This window comes from Rosa rugosa, chromosome 4, assembly GCF_958449725.1.
Source record: "Rosa rugosa chromosome 4, drRosRugo1.1, whole genome shotgun sequence".
Taxonomy (NCBI): Eukaryota; Viridiplantae; Streptophyta; class Magnoliopsida; order Rosales; family Rosaceae; genus Rosa; species Rosa rugosa.
In genome coordinates this window covers 47,701,551-47,714,096 of record NC_084823.1, presented here as the reverse complement: position 1 = coordinate 47,714,096, position 12,546 = coordinate 47,701,551, and the positions used below count along the sequence as shown (strand labels likewise).

Here is a 12,546-nt window from a genome sequence, read left to right as displayed (position 1 = left end):
ATCATTCAGTTCTTAATTATTAAACTGTTGCATTTAGACATTCGACTTTCGACGCTTACAACCAGACACAAAGGAGAACATTTGTCTTTTTAAGTTCAAAGTAAAGCAAAGCAGCGAGCCATGAAAAACAACTATTTGCATCTTATTCCTTCGCCAAACACTAAACCCACCATACATACATCTCCAATTGTGGTAACCGCTATTTCCATCATTTTGCAAGCAACTTCAATCTAACAATCTGAATAGCATTTATCCTTGACATACTTCCAGATCCCTCCTAAATTTCCCTTTACTCATTTTGCAAGACAACCAGGAACAGTACTAGATTAAACCTAAGTGAAAAAAAAAAAAAAAGGCAATAACCATCTATTACACTTAATGTTCACTAGGTGAGACTCCAAGCAAAAGAAACTGGACATCAGGGGGAGGTATGATGTCTACAAGTTTGATCTCGAATAGTGAAGGCGTGTTATACATTTTTTCTCATCCCCAAGGTTGTTTTTTTTGTTTTTTTTTTTAAAGGATTTGGACATAGGGCCTTGACCTCGAGTGCAATTACAAAAATCCTAAACAAAACAAGTTTTATCCCACTGAAATTATTACTTGGGCAAAGTTTTAAGTGCCGAGATGTCAAATGACATCATGTTTGGACGGCATAAGGGGGAGTATTGAAGGATATGACTTACCAAACTAGGATTAACATATAATAGGAGAAGATTACTCTAGATTCCTAGTCTTAATTAGAATAAGCTTTCCATTGTTGTAATAGGAAAAGATTACTCTAGATTCCTAGTCTTAATTAGAATAAGATTTCCTATACTCAAAAGGAATTGTATTTGTATTCTCTATATTATCAATGAAAGACAACTATTCTCTTTACTTCTCTCTTTGCATCCTTTATTCTTAATCTTAGTTTTTATAGAGCGAAAATATTTTTGTTAGGGACTGATCACGTGTGATTTTGATCTCTCTATCGAAATCGGAAGCGATGCAGGAACCGGAGCTCCATGACCTCTCCGACAACGCCGAGGTGGTTTACATGAAGGATAATGTGAGCATCCACCAGGCCATGCTTGCATCAGAGAGGATTAGTGGACGATTAAGGCTAATCAAGAAGGGCTCTTGTCTATTCATGGCATGGATTCCGTACTCAAACGCCATGGTTTGTGAGAAAGATAGAATTGTTTATAGTATAAGGGAGGTGCCATTGACAGAGGTTCGGTCCATTCGACGCCAAACTGGATGGCAGTACATTATCGTCGTTTTGGCATCTGGACTTGCGCTTCCCCCTCTCTACTTGTACAACGGAGGAGTCAAGGAGTTCCTTGCTACAATTAAGCAGCATGTGTCTATTGTGATATCAGCTGAGGATGATAATGTATTTCTTGTCAATGATTTTCAAAATCCTCTAACAACTATAATTTCGAGGCAAAGGCAAAAGGTGTTAGGATTGCGGCTCAATATCTAATTCCTTTTCTATTTTGGATTCTTTACTTCTGAAGGCTTTGGGTAAGCAATTCTAGTGTATTTAGGATTTATGGAGTTTTTCCTTAGAAGTAAAGGTTTAGGATTAAGATCCTATTGGGAGTTGGACTAATCGTGAGCCTATAAATAGTCATTCAGGGTTATTGGTTTGGTGTGTGCTTTCGGAGATTGGAAGACACCATTTAGAGAAGATGTGAGTTGAAAGAGACTCATTCTAGGAGGTGCCGTTGTGGGTTGAAAGTGACTCATTCTGGAGGGTGCCATTGAGACATCGTTTAGAGAGATCCGTGTGTGGATCAATTGAGAGTTCTGATAATTTGAGAGATTTTAGAGAGTTGCAAGCTTTGAGAGATCGGGTGTATTTGGGAATTCTCTATTGAGAATTTGGGTTGTGAGGAGAGAGGTTATTTGAGTGGAAGAACCAAAACGTTCTTCAAAAGTTTGTAATCTTCTTCTTGTTTAGTGGATCCACCATCAACATCACCCGGGGACGTAGGTCAACTGTTTGACCGAACCTCGTCAACAATCTTGTGTTTGCTTGCATAGTTTGTGATTACTGTCTTCATTCGGTTTCGGTCTTGGGCTAGGGAATTTGAAAGGTGACCCGAATTTCCTAACAAAAGGTTCACGATCATCATGCACGAGATCTCTCGATTCAAGTGTTGGAAAAATTCTCTCTCGTGACAAAATTTGCTCGAGAAAAAACTTGGCACTTCTGTGGTGATTCGAACAACTTCTCTGATAGAAGTCCAGTCTTGTCACCTTTGGGGTGTGATGAGTGGTACACCTTGTTGGATTCTCAAGGGTGGATCATGGATTCAGAAGCTTTAAGAAAGAGAGTATTTTATGGGGGAGTTGAGCACAAATTACGGAAAGAGGTCTGGCCATTCTTGCTGGGACACTATGCATATGATTCAACATATACAGAGAGGGAGTATGTTAAGGCAATGAAGAAAGCAGAGTTTGAGACACTAAAGAAGCAATGGCAGAGTATCTCGGCTATCTCCCCAGAGCAGCGCATTATTGACAAAGATGTGGTGAGGACCGACAGATGTCTCTCCTTCTCCAATGGGGATGATAATCCAAATGTGAATCTGTTGCATAACATATTGTTAACATACTCGTTTTACAACTTGGATCTTGGTTACTGTCAGGGTATGAATGGGGACAGAAGCTCAATATTGTTTGTACTGGGGGATGAGTCAGAATCATTTTGGTGTTTTGTTAAACTGATGGAGCGCCTTGGCCCCAATTTTGACCGTGAACATAAAGGCATGGACTCTCAACTTCTTGCTTTAAGGAAGTTGGTGGAGTTGTTAGATAGACCATTGCATAATTACTTTACACTGCAGCGTAACTGCTTGGAATACCACTTTTGTTTCCGCTGGGTTCTGTTACAGTTCAAAAGGGAATTTGAATTCGACAAGACATTGAGATTATGGGAGGCTCTGTGGACACATTATCCATCTGAGCACCTGCACTTGTATGTGTGTGTTGCGATACTCAAGCGATACCGTGGTAAGATCATTGGGGAGCAGATGTATAAAGACACTCTAATCAAATTCATCAATGAACTGAGTGGTCAAATAAATCTTGATGGCCTTGTGAGGGATGCAGAAGCTCTGTTCATATGTGCTGGTGAGAAGGGTGATGCTTGCATTCCACCTGGAACAACCCTCACTGCCTGTTGATGGTGGTTTGTTGTACCCTCAGGAAGAACTAGATGGCTTTATTCATTCACCCATCTTTAAACTTGATACGAACACTTTTTGTGCCATCACAAGATAATTGGTGCCTTGTCAAGACAATTAGCTTGTGTGTGTATCAACATCCGTGGATTTTGAGACTTAGATATGTTCACTTTATGGTGCTATCATCTATTGGTGTCAACATTTTTTTCTTTTATATTTTCTGAAGGAAAAAAAACAAAGATATACAAGTGTTTTTTGTTGAATATGGTATGACCTATTTTCTTCAAAACCCTAATCTGTATCAAATCTTATCCTTCGATTGCTTATATCAAATCTCGTGATGATCAACTTCTCATGTGAAATGGATCATTTTGGAATGTGCATTGTCCTCATTTTGCCTCGGATTGAATGACAACGCACATTTTAGGACGACTGCCTTAACTCAAACCCAAATGACAATGCACATCTCATTGTTTGGGAGCATGTTTATTCATAGCATCCATGATCATAGGCCCGATCAGGTTGGACCCCAACCTCAGAACCAAATTTTGAGCCTCAAACGTTGACAATGCACCCATACTTCGGGCTTGAACCCAAAGCTCTGACCACAAGCCCCAAACCTAAGACCTCGAGTCTTCGGTTGCCTCAAATCTTAGTCCCGGACACTGTTCTCCTGAGCTTCAAACCCCAAGGTCAGAACTCAGATTCTCGGAACTCGTCTTTTCTAATTTGAAAAATGTTATTTATATATTCAGCACGCGCTGTAAAGATCCACTTTTCAGGATGTTACACACATAATTGATTCTGGTACTACCAAATTTCGCTTCAACAAGAATGAAACAACATTGTATTTGGCAACTAGCAATAGCATAAAAGGAATGAAACAATAGAAATCAATAGTTTAACTTTTCTTCCATGGATTCTCCCCGTAGTAGTATGCGGTGCCAACCATAAGTGCTACTGTGGCACCTTGGACAACCACACGAGCTCTCATTAGCTTCTGGCCTAACTGAGAATTCCCTTGCCTGAAGCTGATTAAGCCGGCTGTGAGCACACCAGCAGTCAAAAAGGCCCCTGAAAAGTTCAATTCCAAAACGTTACTGGAATGATCACAATGAAGAGTAAATTGTAAAATGAGGAAGCACAAGATCATCAGAAAGTCAGCTCAGCCCTTATATAAACGAAATCCAAACGCAAGTAGCAGCAGACATATCATCGTTGATCAGACTGAAAGTAAAGGCAGTCCCTTGCAGAAAATAAGTGGACTGCAGCTCTTTAAAACAAAGGCAACATATTCTAGGAAAATCTTCTTCTAAGTTGTTTCACATGCCACAACAATAATGAACCAAACCACTGATAGTACATCTGGGTTTTCCGGAGGAGTGAGCAACTCCTAAACACATATGTGACTCCACCAATAATATAAGATATGTGCTTCCAAATAGTGTTGGGGGGTGTGGGTGCATTAGCAAATCAATTTGATATCATTCAGTTCTTAATTATTGAACCGTTGCATATAGACATTCGACGCTTACAACCAGACAAAGGAGAACATTTGTCTTTTTAAGTTCAAAGCAAAGCACAGAGCCATGAAAAACAACTATTTGCATCTTATTCCTTTGCCAAACACTAAACCCACCATAAATACATCTCCAATTGTGGTAACCGCTAATTTCCATCATTTTGCAAGCGACTTCAATCTAACAATCTGAATAGCATTTATCCCTAACATACTTCCAGATCCCTCCTAAATTTCCCATTACTCATTTTGCAAGGCAACTAGGAACAGCAATAGTCTAAAGTCTAAACCTAACAGAATATCAACTTTGGAGCCCAAAAAAAAAGGCAACAACCTTACAACCATCTATTACATTTAATGTTCACCAGGTGAAACTCCAAGCAAAAGAAACTGGACTGGTGCCATAAGAACACATAACTTCAACAGAATAGTTTACACTGTAATATATCAAATAAACATTCTTTGTCAAATCGAGGCCTACTTCTCTAAATTCATATACAGCAGATAAAAGAACTCATGGATGAAGATCAGAAATTGAACTATGCCCCTGTCTTATATCTAAACGGACAATCATTCACTTCAATCATTAGTTTTTACGCTTTAATATATCAGGACAAAAAAAAAACCCAATATAATACTATCCCAAATCCACCAAAGACCAAACCTTTGCTGCTATCACATATAAACCACAACAAAGCTAATCACAGAGAAAATGGCAAAAGGAAACTTACCAACTGGTACAAAAGGGTTCCTCTTCCTCTTCTTCTCCTCAAAGAAAACTTCCAAACTGGGCTCAACCTCCCCCATCTTCTCCATAAAACCCAATGTCAAGAGCAGAGCAGGGAAATTGAATCGAATTTGGGGTCGACTGCCCTAAATTGGAATCCCACAACGTGAACGAGCAAGTAGCAAAATGAAATAAATAACGCGGCTTCGAGCCAACCGCTCTTGTTGTAGCTCACTTTCGGGTCATGGGTCTTGTTTCTAAAATTAGAAATACAGGCCCAACAAGGCCCAGTTATATTTCTATATATATATATATAACACCAATGATTTTCAGCTTGAAGGAGAGAAAGTGGTAGCTGGGAGAGATGGAGACTTATCTGCCATTTGCAGGGATGGTAATGGTGGAGTGTTTGGATGTGGGAATGACCACACTAAGCAAAGCGGCCATGTCCAGAGGAATGAGTCACTTTGTTTTTGTTGTCTACTCAAATGCTCTTGCCACTCTCATCCTCCTCCCTTCTTCTTTCATAATCCACAGGTGGTGCACTACTACTAACTCAAATCTCCATTTCCATCTTGAATCTTGGCCAATGAAGGTTCTGGAATCTTCCTGTTCATCATTTTAGAACTCTGTTTTTGTTTTGATGTGCAGAAATAAGAGACCCCCATTGACCTTCTCCATTCTCTGTAAATTCTTCCTTCTTAGCCTTGCTGGGTATGTGAATTTACTGTTATAATTGTATCATCTGCTTTTACTTTGGAGACATGTAGGGCTTTTTACCCTTGTTTTGTTGACTATACTCAAATTTTCAGGATAACTATTATGCAGAACTGTGTGTTCACTGGAGTAAACTACAGCTCTCCTACTCTTGCCTCTGCAATGAGCAATTTGGTCCCAGCTTTCACTTTCTTCCTTGCTGTTATCTTCAGGTGTGTCTCTTTTCCTTGCTCAAACAATAGCAAAATTCCAAGCCCTTTATGAAAACCTTTAAATTCTTTTGAACATAAATCATGAGATGAAATTAATTTGGGAACTTAGTGGTAATTCCTGAGGGAGTAAGGAGAGACTTTTGTTACTAGGTACTTAAGATTTTGTGTCTGCTTGTAGAATGGAAAAGTTAGATTTGAGGAACTCAATGAGCCAGATCAAAATCATGGGCACCCTGGTATCTATATCAGGAGCATTGATTGTCACTCTCTACAAGGGTGCTCCACTTTTAGGCACACCAGTTCAATCAATTCCTGACTCTTCTCCCTCGAACACCTCTTCGTCGACATCAATGAATAATTGGATCATTGGAGGCCTTTTTCTTGCAACAGCTTCTTCATGTCTTGCAATATGGAATACTGCTCAGGTAATATCTCAGTCATGTGCAGTTACTCCTGTTTTTTCGTTCAAAGATTTCTGTGGGAATAGAGCTGATCTTTGTTCACATTATATTTGAAGGCTGCCATTCTTAAAGGATACCCATCAGAGATGACCATAGTATCCTTCTATTCCTTATTTGGAACCATTCAGTGTACAATACTTTCCTTGTTTGTTGAAAGGAATCCAAGTGCCTGGACACTGAGGCCTGACATTGAGCTTGCCTCTATCTTCTATTCAGTAAGCACATAGAAATAGATTTCCTTTAATTTGCTAATTTGGCTTTGTATTGAAGTAGCTTCTGATTCATAGCATTTTCGTTCCTTAATGCGCAGGCTATTTGTGGAGGTGTTGTAACATTCTCTGTGCAAACATGGTGCATAAAAAAGAAAGGACCTGTCTTTGTGGCTATGTTCAAGCCTTTGGGGATTGCCATTGCTGCTTTGCTGAGTGCTATCTTTCTAGGGGAAGAACTCCATGTTGGAAGGTAACAACCTCTCTCTCTCCCTATTGGCATTAGAGATTAGTAGGTGACTTGATCATCATTAGTGAGTTAGATAGCAATTAGATAGCACGCCCTTAATAGTATGCCTCATTAGTCAAGAACATAGCTTTATATAATCTAAAGGACTTATTCTGATGGTACTTTAATATGCTATCATGACTTCAGAATCATCGTTAAAGAGTAACCTGTTATGTCTTCTGCAATGCTTTAAACGGTGTATGCTAAGATACTGTGATGGAACAACAAATGCATAACTTGTGCGTCTGGTGTGAAAATGTTGAAGTGTATCCAATACGAATTGTAGTATTGAATTCTTTTTTTGATTTCTTGCTCATGAAGCTAAATATGACATGGGTTGCGAAACTTTTTGACAATAAAAAAGCTAGAAAGAGTAGTTATTTATATGGGGAGGGTGGAAAACATGAAAATGACTTGCATCTGCCAGTCAGACTTGTTTCCAGGGTTGTTTAGAAACGTTTTATTTAGTCCTACACCACCATTCATAATGAATTGCACGTTGCATCTACCATAAAGGGCAGATAGGATCAAGTTCTGTTTACGCACCTTATTTTGCTCATGGTGAAACTATTAGAAATCTAGAAAGCATGTGGTTAGTGTTTTTTGTAACAACTCTGATAACAGAGACTAGATAGCGCTTAATTTCTCATGCAAATCGAATTATAACCCATCTTACTGGTGTCAAGTATCATCCTCTATAGTTACACCAGTAATTGTAAAACCCAGTCATCAAAACTTGTATTATGAGAATCTCAAAATCCATCATACAGATGTATGCTCCCTTTTGCTGTGAGTTACAGTGGAGAATACTAAATTCAAAAGCACAAGATTAGCTTTGCCTTTGAGCGGACAATAAATACAGTTATTTTTCATCTCTATTTTCTGGCAGCCTTATTGGAGCAGTGGTAATTGTTGTGGGATTTTACGGAGTAATCTGGGCGCAATCAAAAGAGGAAAAAGGTTTGGATATAAAAACAAAGGAAGATAGTGAATCCCAGGAGGATGATGAGATTGATAGGCTGCAGTCGTCATCTCAGAAGAAGCCTCTATTGGAGAGCGAAGTACATGTTTAAAACATGTTTCATGGCTAGATGCAATTACCACGTTATCATATATAAACTACAATAACACTATAGCGTTTTGTATATTCCTAGCATTAGTTCATGTATATATTGGGAGAACCTATGGCATAGCCAATATATAAAATGTAGACATTTCTTTTTGTTTCCTTATACTTTGAAGTTGACAATTTCTAAGTTGAATGACTCAACTCTTACATCTCTGGTGTCTGATGCTAAACCAGCAATATGGTCTTCATGTTTACATCAATAACTTGAAAAAATAAGAGAAAAGATAACAATCCCCAATGCCGCAACTCACCAACCAAGTTCTCCGAGTAAAAAATCCCCTACGGCTGGCCAGTAAACAATATCACTATGAAAGCACAGGAAGCATGTCCACCCTGAATAGTCCTACAATTTCTATTTGAGATGTTGCATAAGACAGAACCGGTGCAGTAGGCAGGGCTACAAAGAATTAGAAAATTGTGAGCCTGCGTACAGTGAAACCTCAAGTCTTCAAATCATCGGACATTGCTGACGGTATGCAGTGTGTAGCAAGAATATCTAGGGTAGCTGCTTTTGCAGTATTTGTTCGGAGGACTGCCATCTGCACAAACACCAGTTCCAATTCTTAACATATGATAGAGACATAATGCAGGCACATACCACATGTATAGGAGATAGAGATAGATATTGAAAAAGATGTTGAAAAAAAAGGAGAGAGAGAGAGAGAGAGAACCTGTTGGTATTCTAAATCAAATTTCAAAAACTCATCCTCACAGTTCTCTACCATGCTGGCCAAGCTTTTTAGATTCTTCACAGGCTTACCATTAAAAGCAAGAACCTATACAAACATAGGGAGTATGTCATCAAAGAGAGCTATTTGAAGTAGTTCCGCTATTAATTTGCAAAATTAAAATATCAAAGTAAAAGGCCGCAGAGAGCAACCGCTTACCTGCGTGTTAACTATGTCTTCATACCCAATGTTGATATCAGCCACAAGCACCTGAAAGATGGTTGCAGATTGAGGGGGAGGAAAGTCAGCATAGGATCAATAGAACAACCCTACCAGAATAGATAGAGACACAAAAGTTGAGAGACAGAGATAGGATACCTGAGAAACCACTACAAGCTGCTCATCCGGTGACTGCCGCAAGGAATGCAGCATTTTGTCCAAAAGTTTGACAGGAGCTTCAAACTCATAATCCTTTCCATACTGTAAATACAAGCAAAAAGAGTTGGATGACAACCTAGTATACAGAAAATTGATCTTATTTCATATGAAACCTAAACACTAGCTATAGAATTGCCATAAATTTAAAGTTATTAGCAACTATTACAAAATACAAATGAGGCAAAGATAGTGCGTCTTAGTGGCACCCAAGCCATGTTATGTCATGCTTAGACCATGTCATTTTAGGTTTGTGTCGAGTCTTGCTTAACCCTACCCCAACTTGAATTACTTTAGTAATGGTTACACACACAGGGAAAGACACTGTAGAACAAATAAACATAGTAAGACACAATATTAATTAATAAATATCCCAAAACTTCCATTCGGCAACATGCTTTTAGTAAGATAAACCAGTGAACAAATCAAGCTGAACCGATGATAGAAGTAGCTGAGCAGATGATAGAAACAGGTTTAAGATCACTAATAAAGCAAACATATAGAAATATCAAGCAGAGTGATGTCAAGGTAAACTACCAACCTCGGATCGAAGATAGGGAACAGATACAGCTGTGAAAACAAATCCTGCAACAATATAATATGAAGGAGGTCTGCCCTTGATGTGTGCTGGAATTAGTCTTTTGTGGGATGCAAGTTTTATATCAAAACTGAGAATCTCAGAATTGCGCAGAACTTTAACCTTTGAGTTATCCCCAGTATATTTCTGGGATATGAGGTAACTAAAACCTATGCGTTCTCCATGCCGAAAAGGAACTGAAAATCATCATGGGAAATGCCAAATCACATAGAGTACAAGAAGAACTTATAGGCAGAAAGAGAGATAAATGTAAGACATTACAGAGCAATATATAAGTGAGAAATACAATACTTATCAATAAAATTATGACATCTTAGCAGAAAATCATAGAAGAAACATATAAAAGCAAGGATAACCACAAACTCAACAATGTATTGGATTTTTGTTTTTTGATCAAAACGAATTATAGTTGTAAGAATATACACATAATACATATCAATATGTGTCATTGGAACATGAGAATAACACATGCCTGTTCCATCATTGGCAATATTAACTCCATCAAAGCTGAGAAGAATATCAGATGGCTTCAAAACCTGAGATTCCAGAGCAGTGGGATCAATTCTTCTGATACGAACACCCTTTTGATCAGGTTTCATGCCCATTGATGTACGCAAATCAGGATTTTCCATTTTCTGCCACTCAATCCCAAGAATTGGAAATCCTGGCACATTATGGACAATTATAAGATGCAAAGTAATGCAAAAAATGATCATAATAAGGACCTGCCAGACTGCCACAATTACCATCATAATATGCTGCTACATGGAAAGACAGAAATTTCCAAAAGGTTAAATGCTCAAACACATCAACATGTATCACATTTACCTGTATATGCTCCATTCTTCTCATAATCTTTGATGAAGTGCATTATTACTGGTGTGGGTATGACATAACCAATATTCTCCGCATCCTCATGTTTTAGGGACTGAAATGCAATACCCACACAAGTTCCTTTATCATTAAAAGCAGGCCCACCCGAGTTTCCAGAGTTGATCGCAGCATCTATCTGGAAAATGCAAAAGAGAAGGAATTAGGAAAAACATTAAACAGGTAAGTAACAAATCTACTAAAATGCTAGAATAACAAATTCTCTTTCTGCTGTGAGAATGGCATATTGACAACCTGCAAACCTAGCAGTTCAGTCGACCCATGAACATACGACAGAATCTCAATCCGCGATACAACGCCACTCGTCACTGAAATTGTGTCACCCCCAATCGGATAACCCACGACAGTAACAGCATCTTGCAGCGCAGGCAACTCCCCAAACTCCACCGGTGAGACACCTTCCCAAAACTCATCATCATCAACCGTAAGCATTGCTGCAAACATGACATACAAAACACTTTCATCCTACAAATCCACGTAAACTCAAAACAGCTTTTGCATAATCCACTAAACCAATTAACGAGACTCAATGCACAACTAGTGAAGCTTTTTCAACACATGATACCGGCCCAACACTCGGTGCGAAACTAAACAACAGTAATGAAATGACAAATACAATGTTTTGGAGTACCAATGTCACACTCGGTGCCAATAGCAAGAACAGTGGCCAAGTACTTGGTATCGGAGCCGCGCTTCTTGAGCTTGACCTGGGTGTAATGCTCCACTGAGTGAGCATTGGTGAGCACCCTCCTGCCGCCAATCACAAACCCACTGCTGCTCGAGCTGTACTGCCTCTTTCGCTGCCACGGCAGCGAGAAATTCGGCTCGGTGTGCGTGCAGAACACCTTCACCACCGCGTCCATCGACGGCACCACCCTCGCCCCGCCCTCCCAGGCCGTTCCGGGATCCGAATCGGCCGGGGCGGGCGGGTCGTGGTCGCCGTTTTCGGAGAGCTTCGGGAGCTTCTTGGGGCGGCCGCGGCCGCGGCGGGGGCATTTGGGGTCGATTATCTCGACGTTGCTGACTGAGAAAACGGCGTCGTCGTCGTCGTCCGCGGCGGATGTGGTACTTGTGGTTGTGGTGGCTAGGGTTTCGGGGGTGGGGGTTTTGGGCTTACGGCCTCGTTTTCGCTTGTTGTCGCCCATTGAGGGTGATTTGGGTATTTGAATTTAGGAGGGTTTCTGAGATTTTCTGAGAATGTGTAGTGGGTCGGATTTAGGTTTGAGGGAGCAGAAGAGGAAGAAAATGCGGGAAAAAAGAGGCGCAGAGTAATAAAACTGGAGGGAGGAGGGTCAAACTTAAACGAAAACGGTCAAACAACTACAACATTTTTTTTTTTTTTTGGCGATGAACTCATAAACATAATTTCACTACAAAGTTTCAGAACCCTTAAATCACAAAACAAATTGCGAATTGTGAAGCAGGTAGAGGGTTATGTCGGAATTAGGAGTTAATGCCGGGACATCTATCTTTCCGGCCGAGTTCAATTATCCAAAAAGAGAGCAAGAGATGATT

The 12,546-nt window shown here is 39.7% G+C and overlaps 4 protein-coding genes across 4 annotated transcripts; 2 read left to right on the top strand and 2 right to left on the bottom strand.

Moving 5' to 3' along the window:
• Positions 1-1,578: 1,578 nt before the first annotated feature.
• LOC133743526 (uncharacterized) lies at positions 1,579-3,757 on the top strand. The gene has a single exon (XM_062171499.1). It carries the CDS (start codon positions 2,298-2,300, stop codon positions 3,174-3,176), a length of 879 nt encoding a protein of 292 aa, XP_062027483.1. The 5' UTR covers positions 1,579-2,297; the 3' UTR covers positions 3,177-3,757.
• Positions 3,758-3,896: 139 nt separating this feature from the next.
• LOC133743529 (RING-H2 finger protein ATL48-like) lies at positions 3,897-5,616 on the bottom strand. Its single transcript, XM_062171502.1, has 2 exons — positions 5,427-5,616; positions 3,897-4,250 (listed from the first exon to the last, which is right to left on the bottom strand). Exons 1-2 carry the CDS (start codon positions 5,509-5,511, stop codon positions 4,078-4,080), a joined length of 258 nt encoding a protein of 85 aa, XP_062027486.1. The 5' UTR covers positions 5,512-5,616; the 3' UTR covers positions 3,897-4,077.
• A 126-nt stretch (positions 5,617-5,742) lies between these two features.
• Positions 5,743-8,466, top strand: LOC133743524 (WAT1-related protein At3g28050-like). The gene is made up of 7 exons (XM_062171496.1): positions 5,743-5,959; positions 6,074-6,136; positions 6,235-6,351; positions 6,530-6,776; positions 6,869-7,027; positions 7,123-7,274; positions 8,200-8,466. The coding sequence occupies exons 1-7, from the start codon at positions 5,787-5,789 to the stop codon at positions 8,381-8,383; spliced, it is 1,095 nt and encodes a 364-aa protein (XP_062027480.1). The 5' UTR covers positions 5,743-5,786; the 3' UTR covers positions 8,384-8,466.
• Positions 8,467-8,509: 43 nt separating this feature from the next.
• Positions 8,510-12,318, bottom strand: LOC133743523 (protease Do-like 9). The gene is made up of 9 exons (XM_062171495.1): positions 11,663-12,318; positions 11,266-11,465; positions 10,969-11,149; positions 10,613-10,804; positions 10,084-10,316; positions 9,486-9,587; positions 9,327-9,377; positions 9,111-9,215; positions 8,510-8,978 (listed from the first exon to the last, which is right to left on the bottom strand). The coding sequence occupies exons 1-9, from the start codon at positions 12,174-12,176 to the stop codon at positions 8,880-8,882; spliced, it is 1,677 nt and encodes a 558-aa protein (XP_062027479.1). The 5' UTR covers positions 12,177-12,318; the 3' UTR covers positions 8,510-8,879.
• Positions 12,319-12,546: the final 228 nt, after the last annotated feature.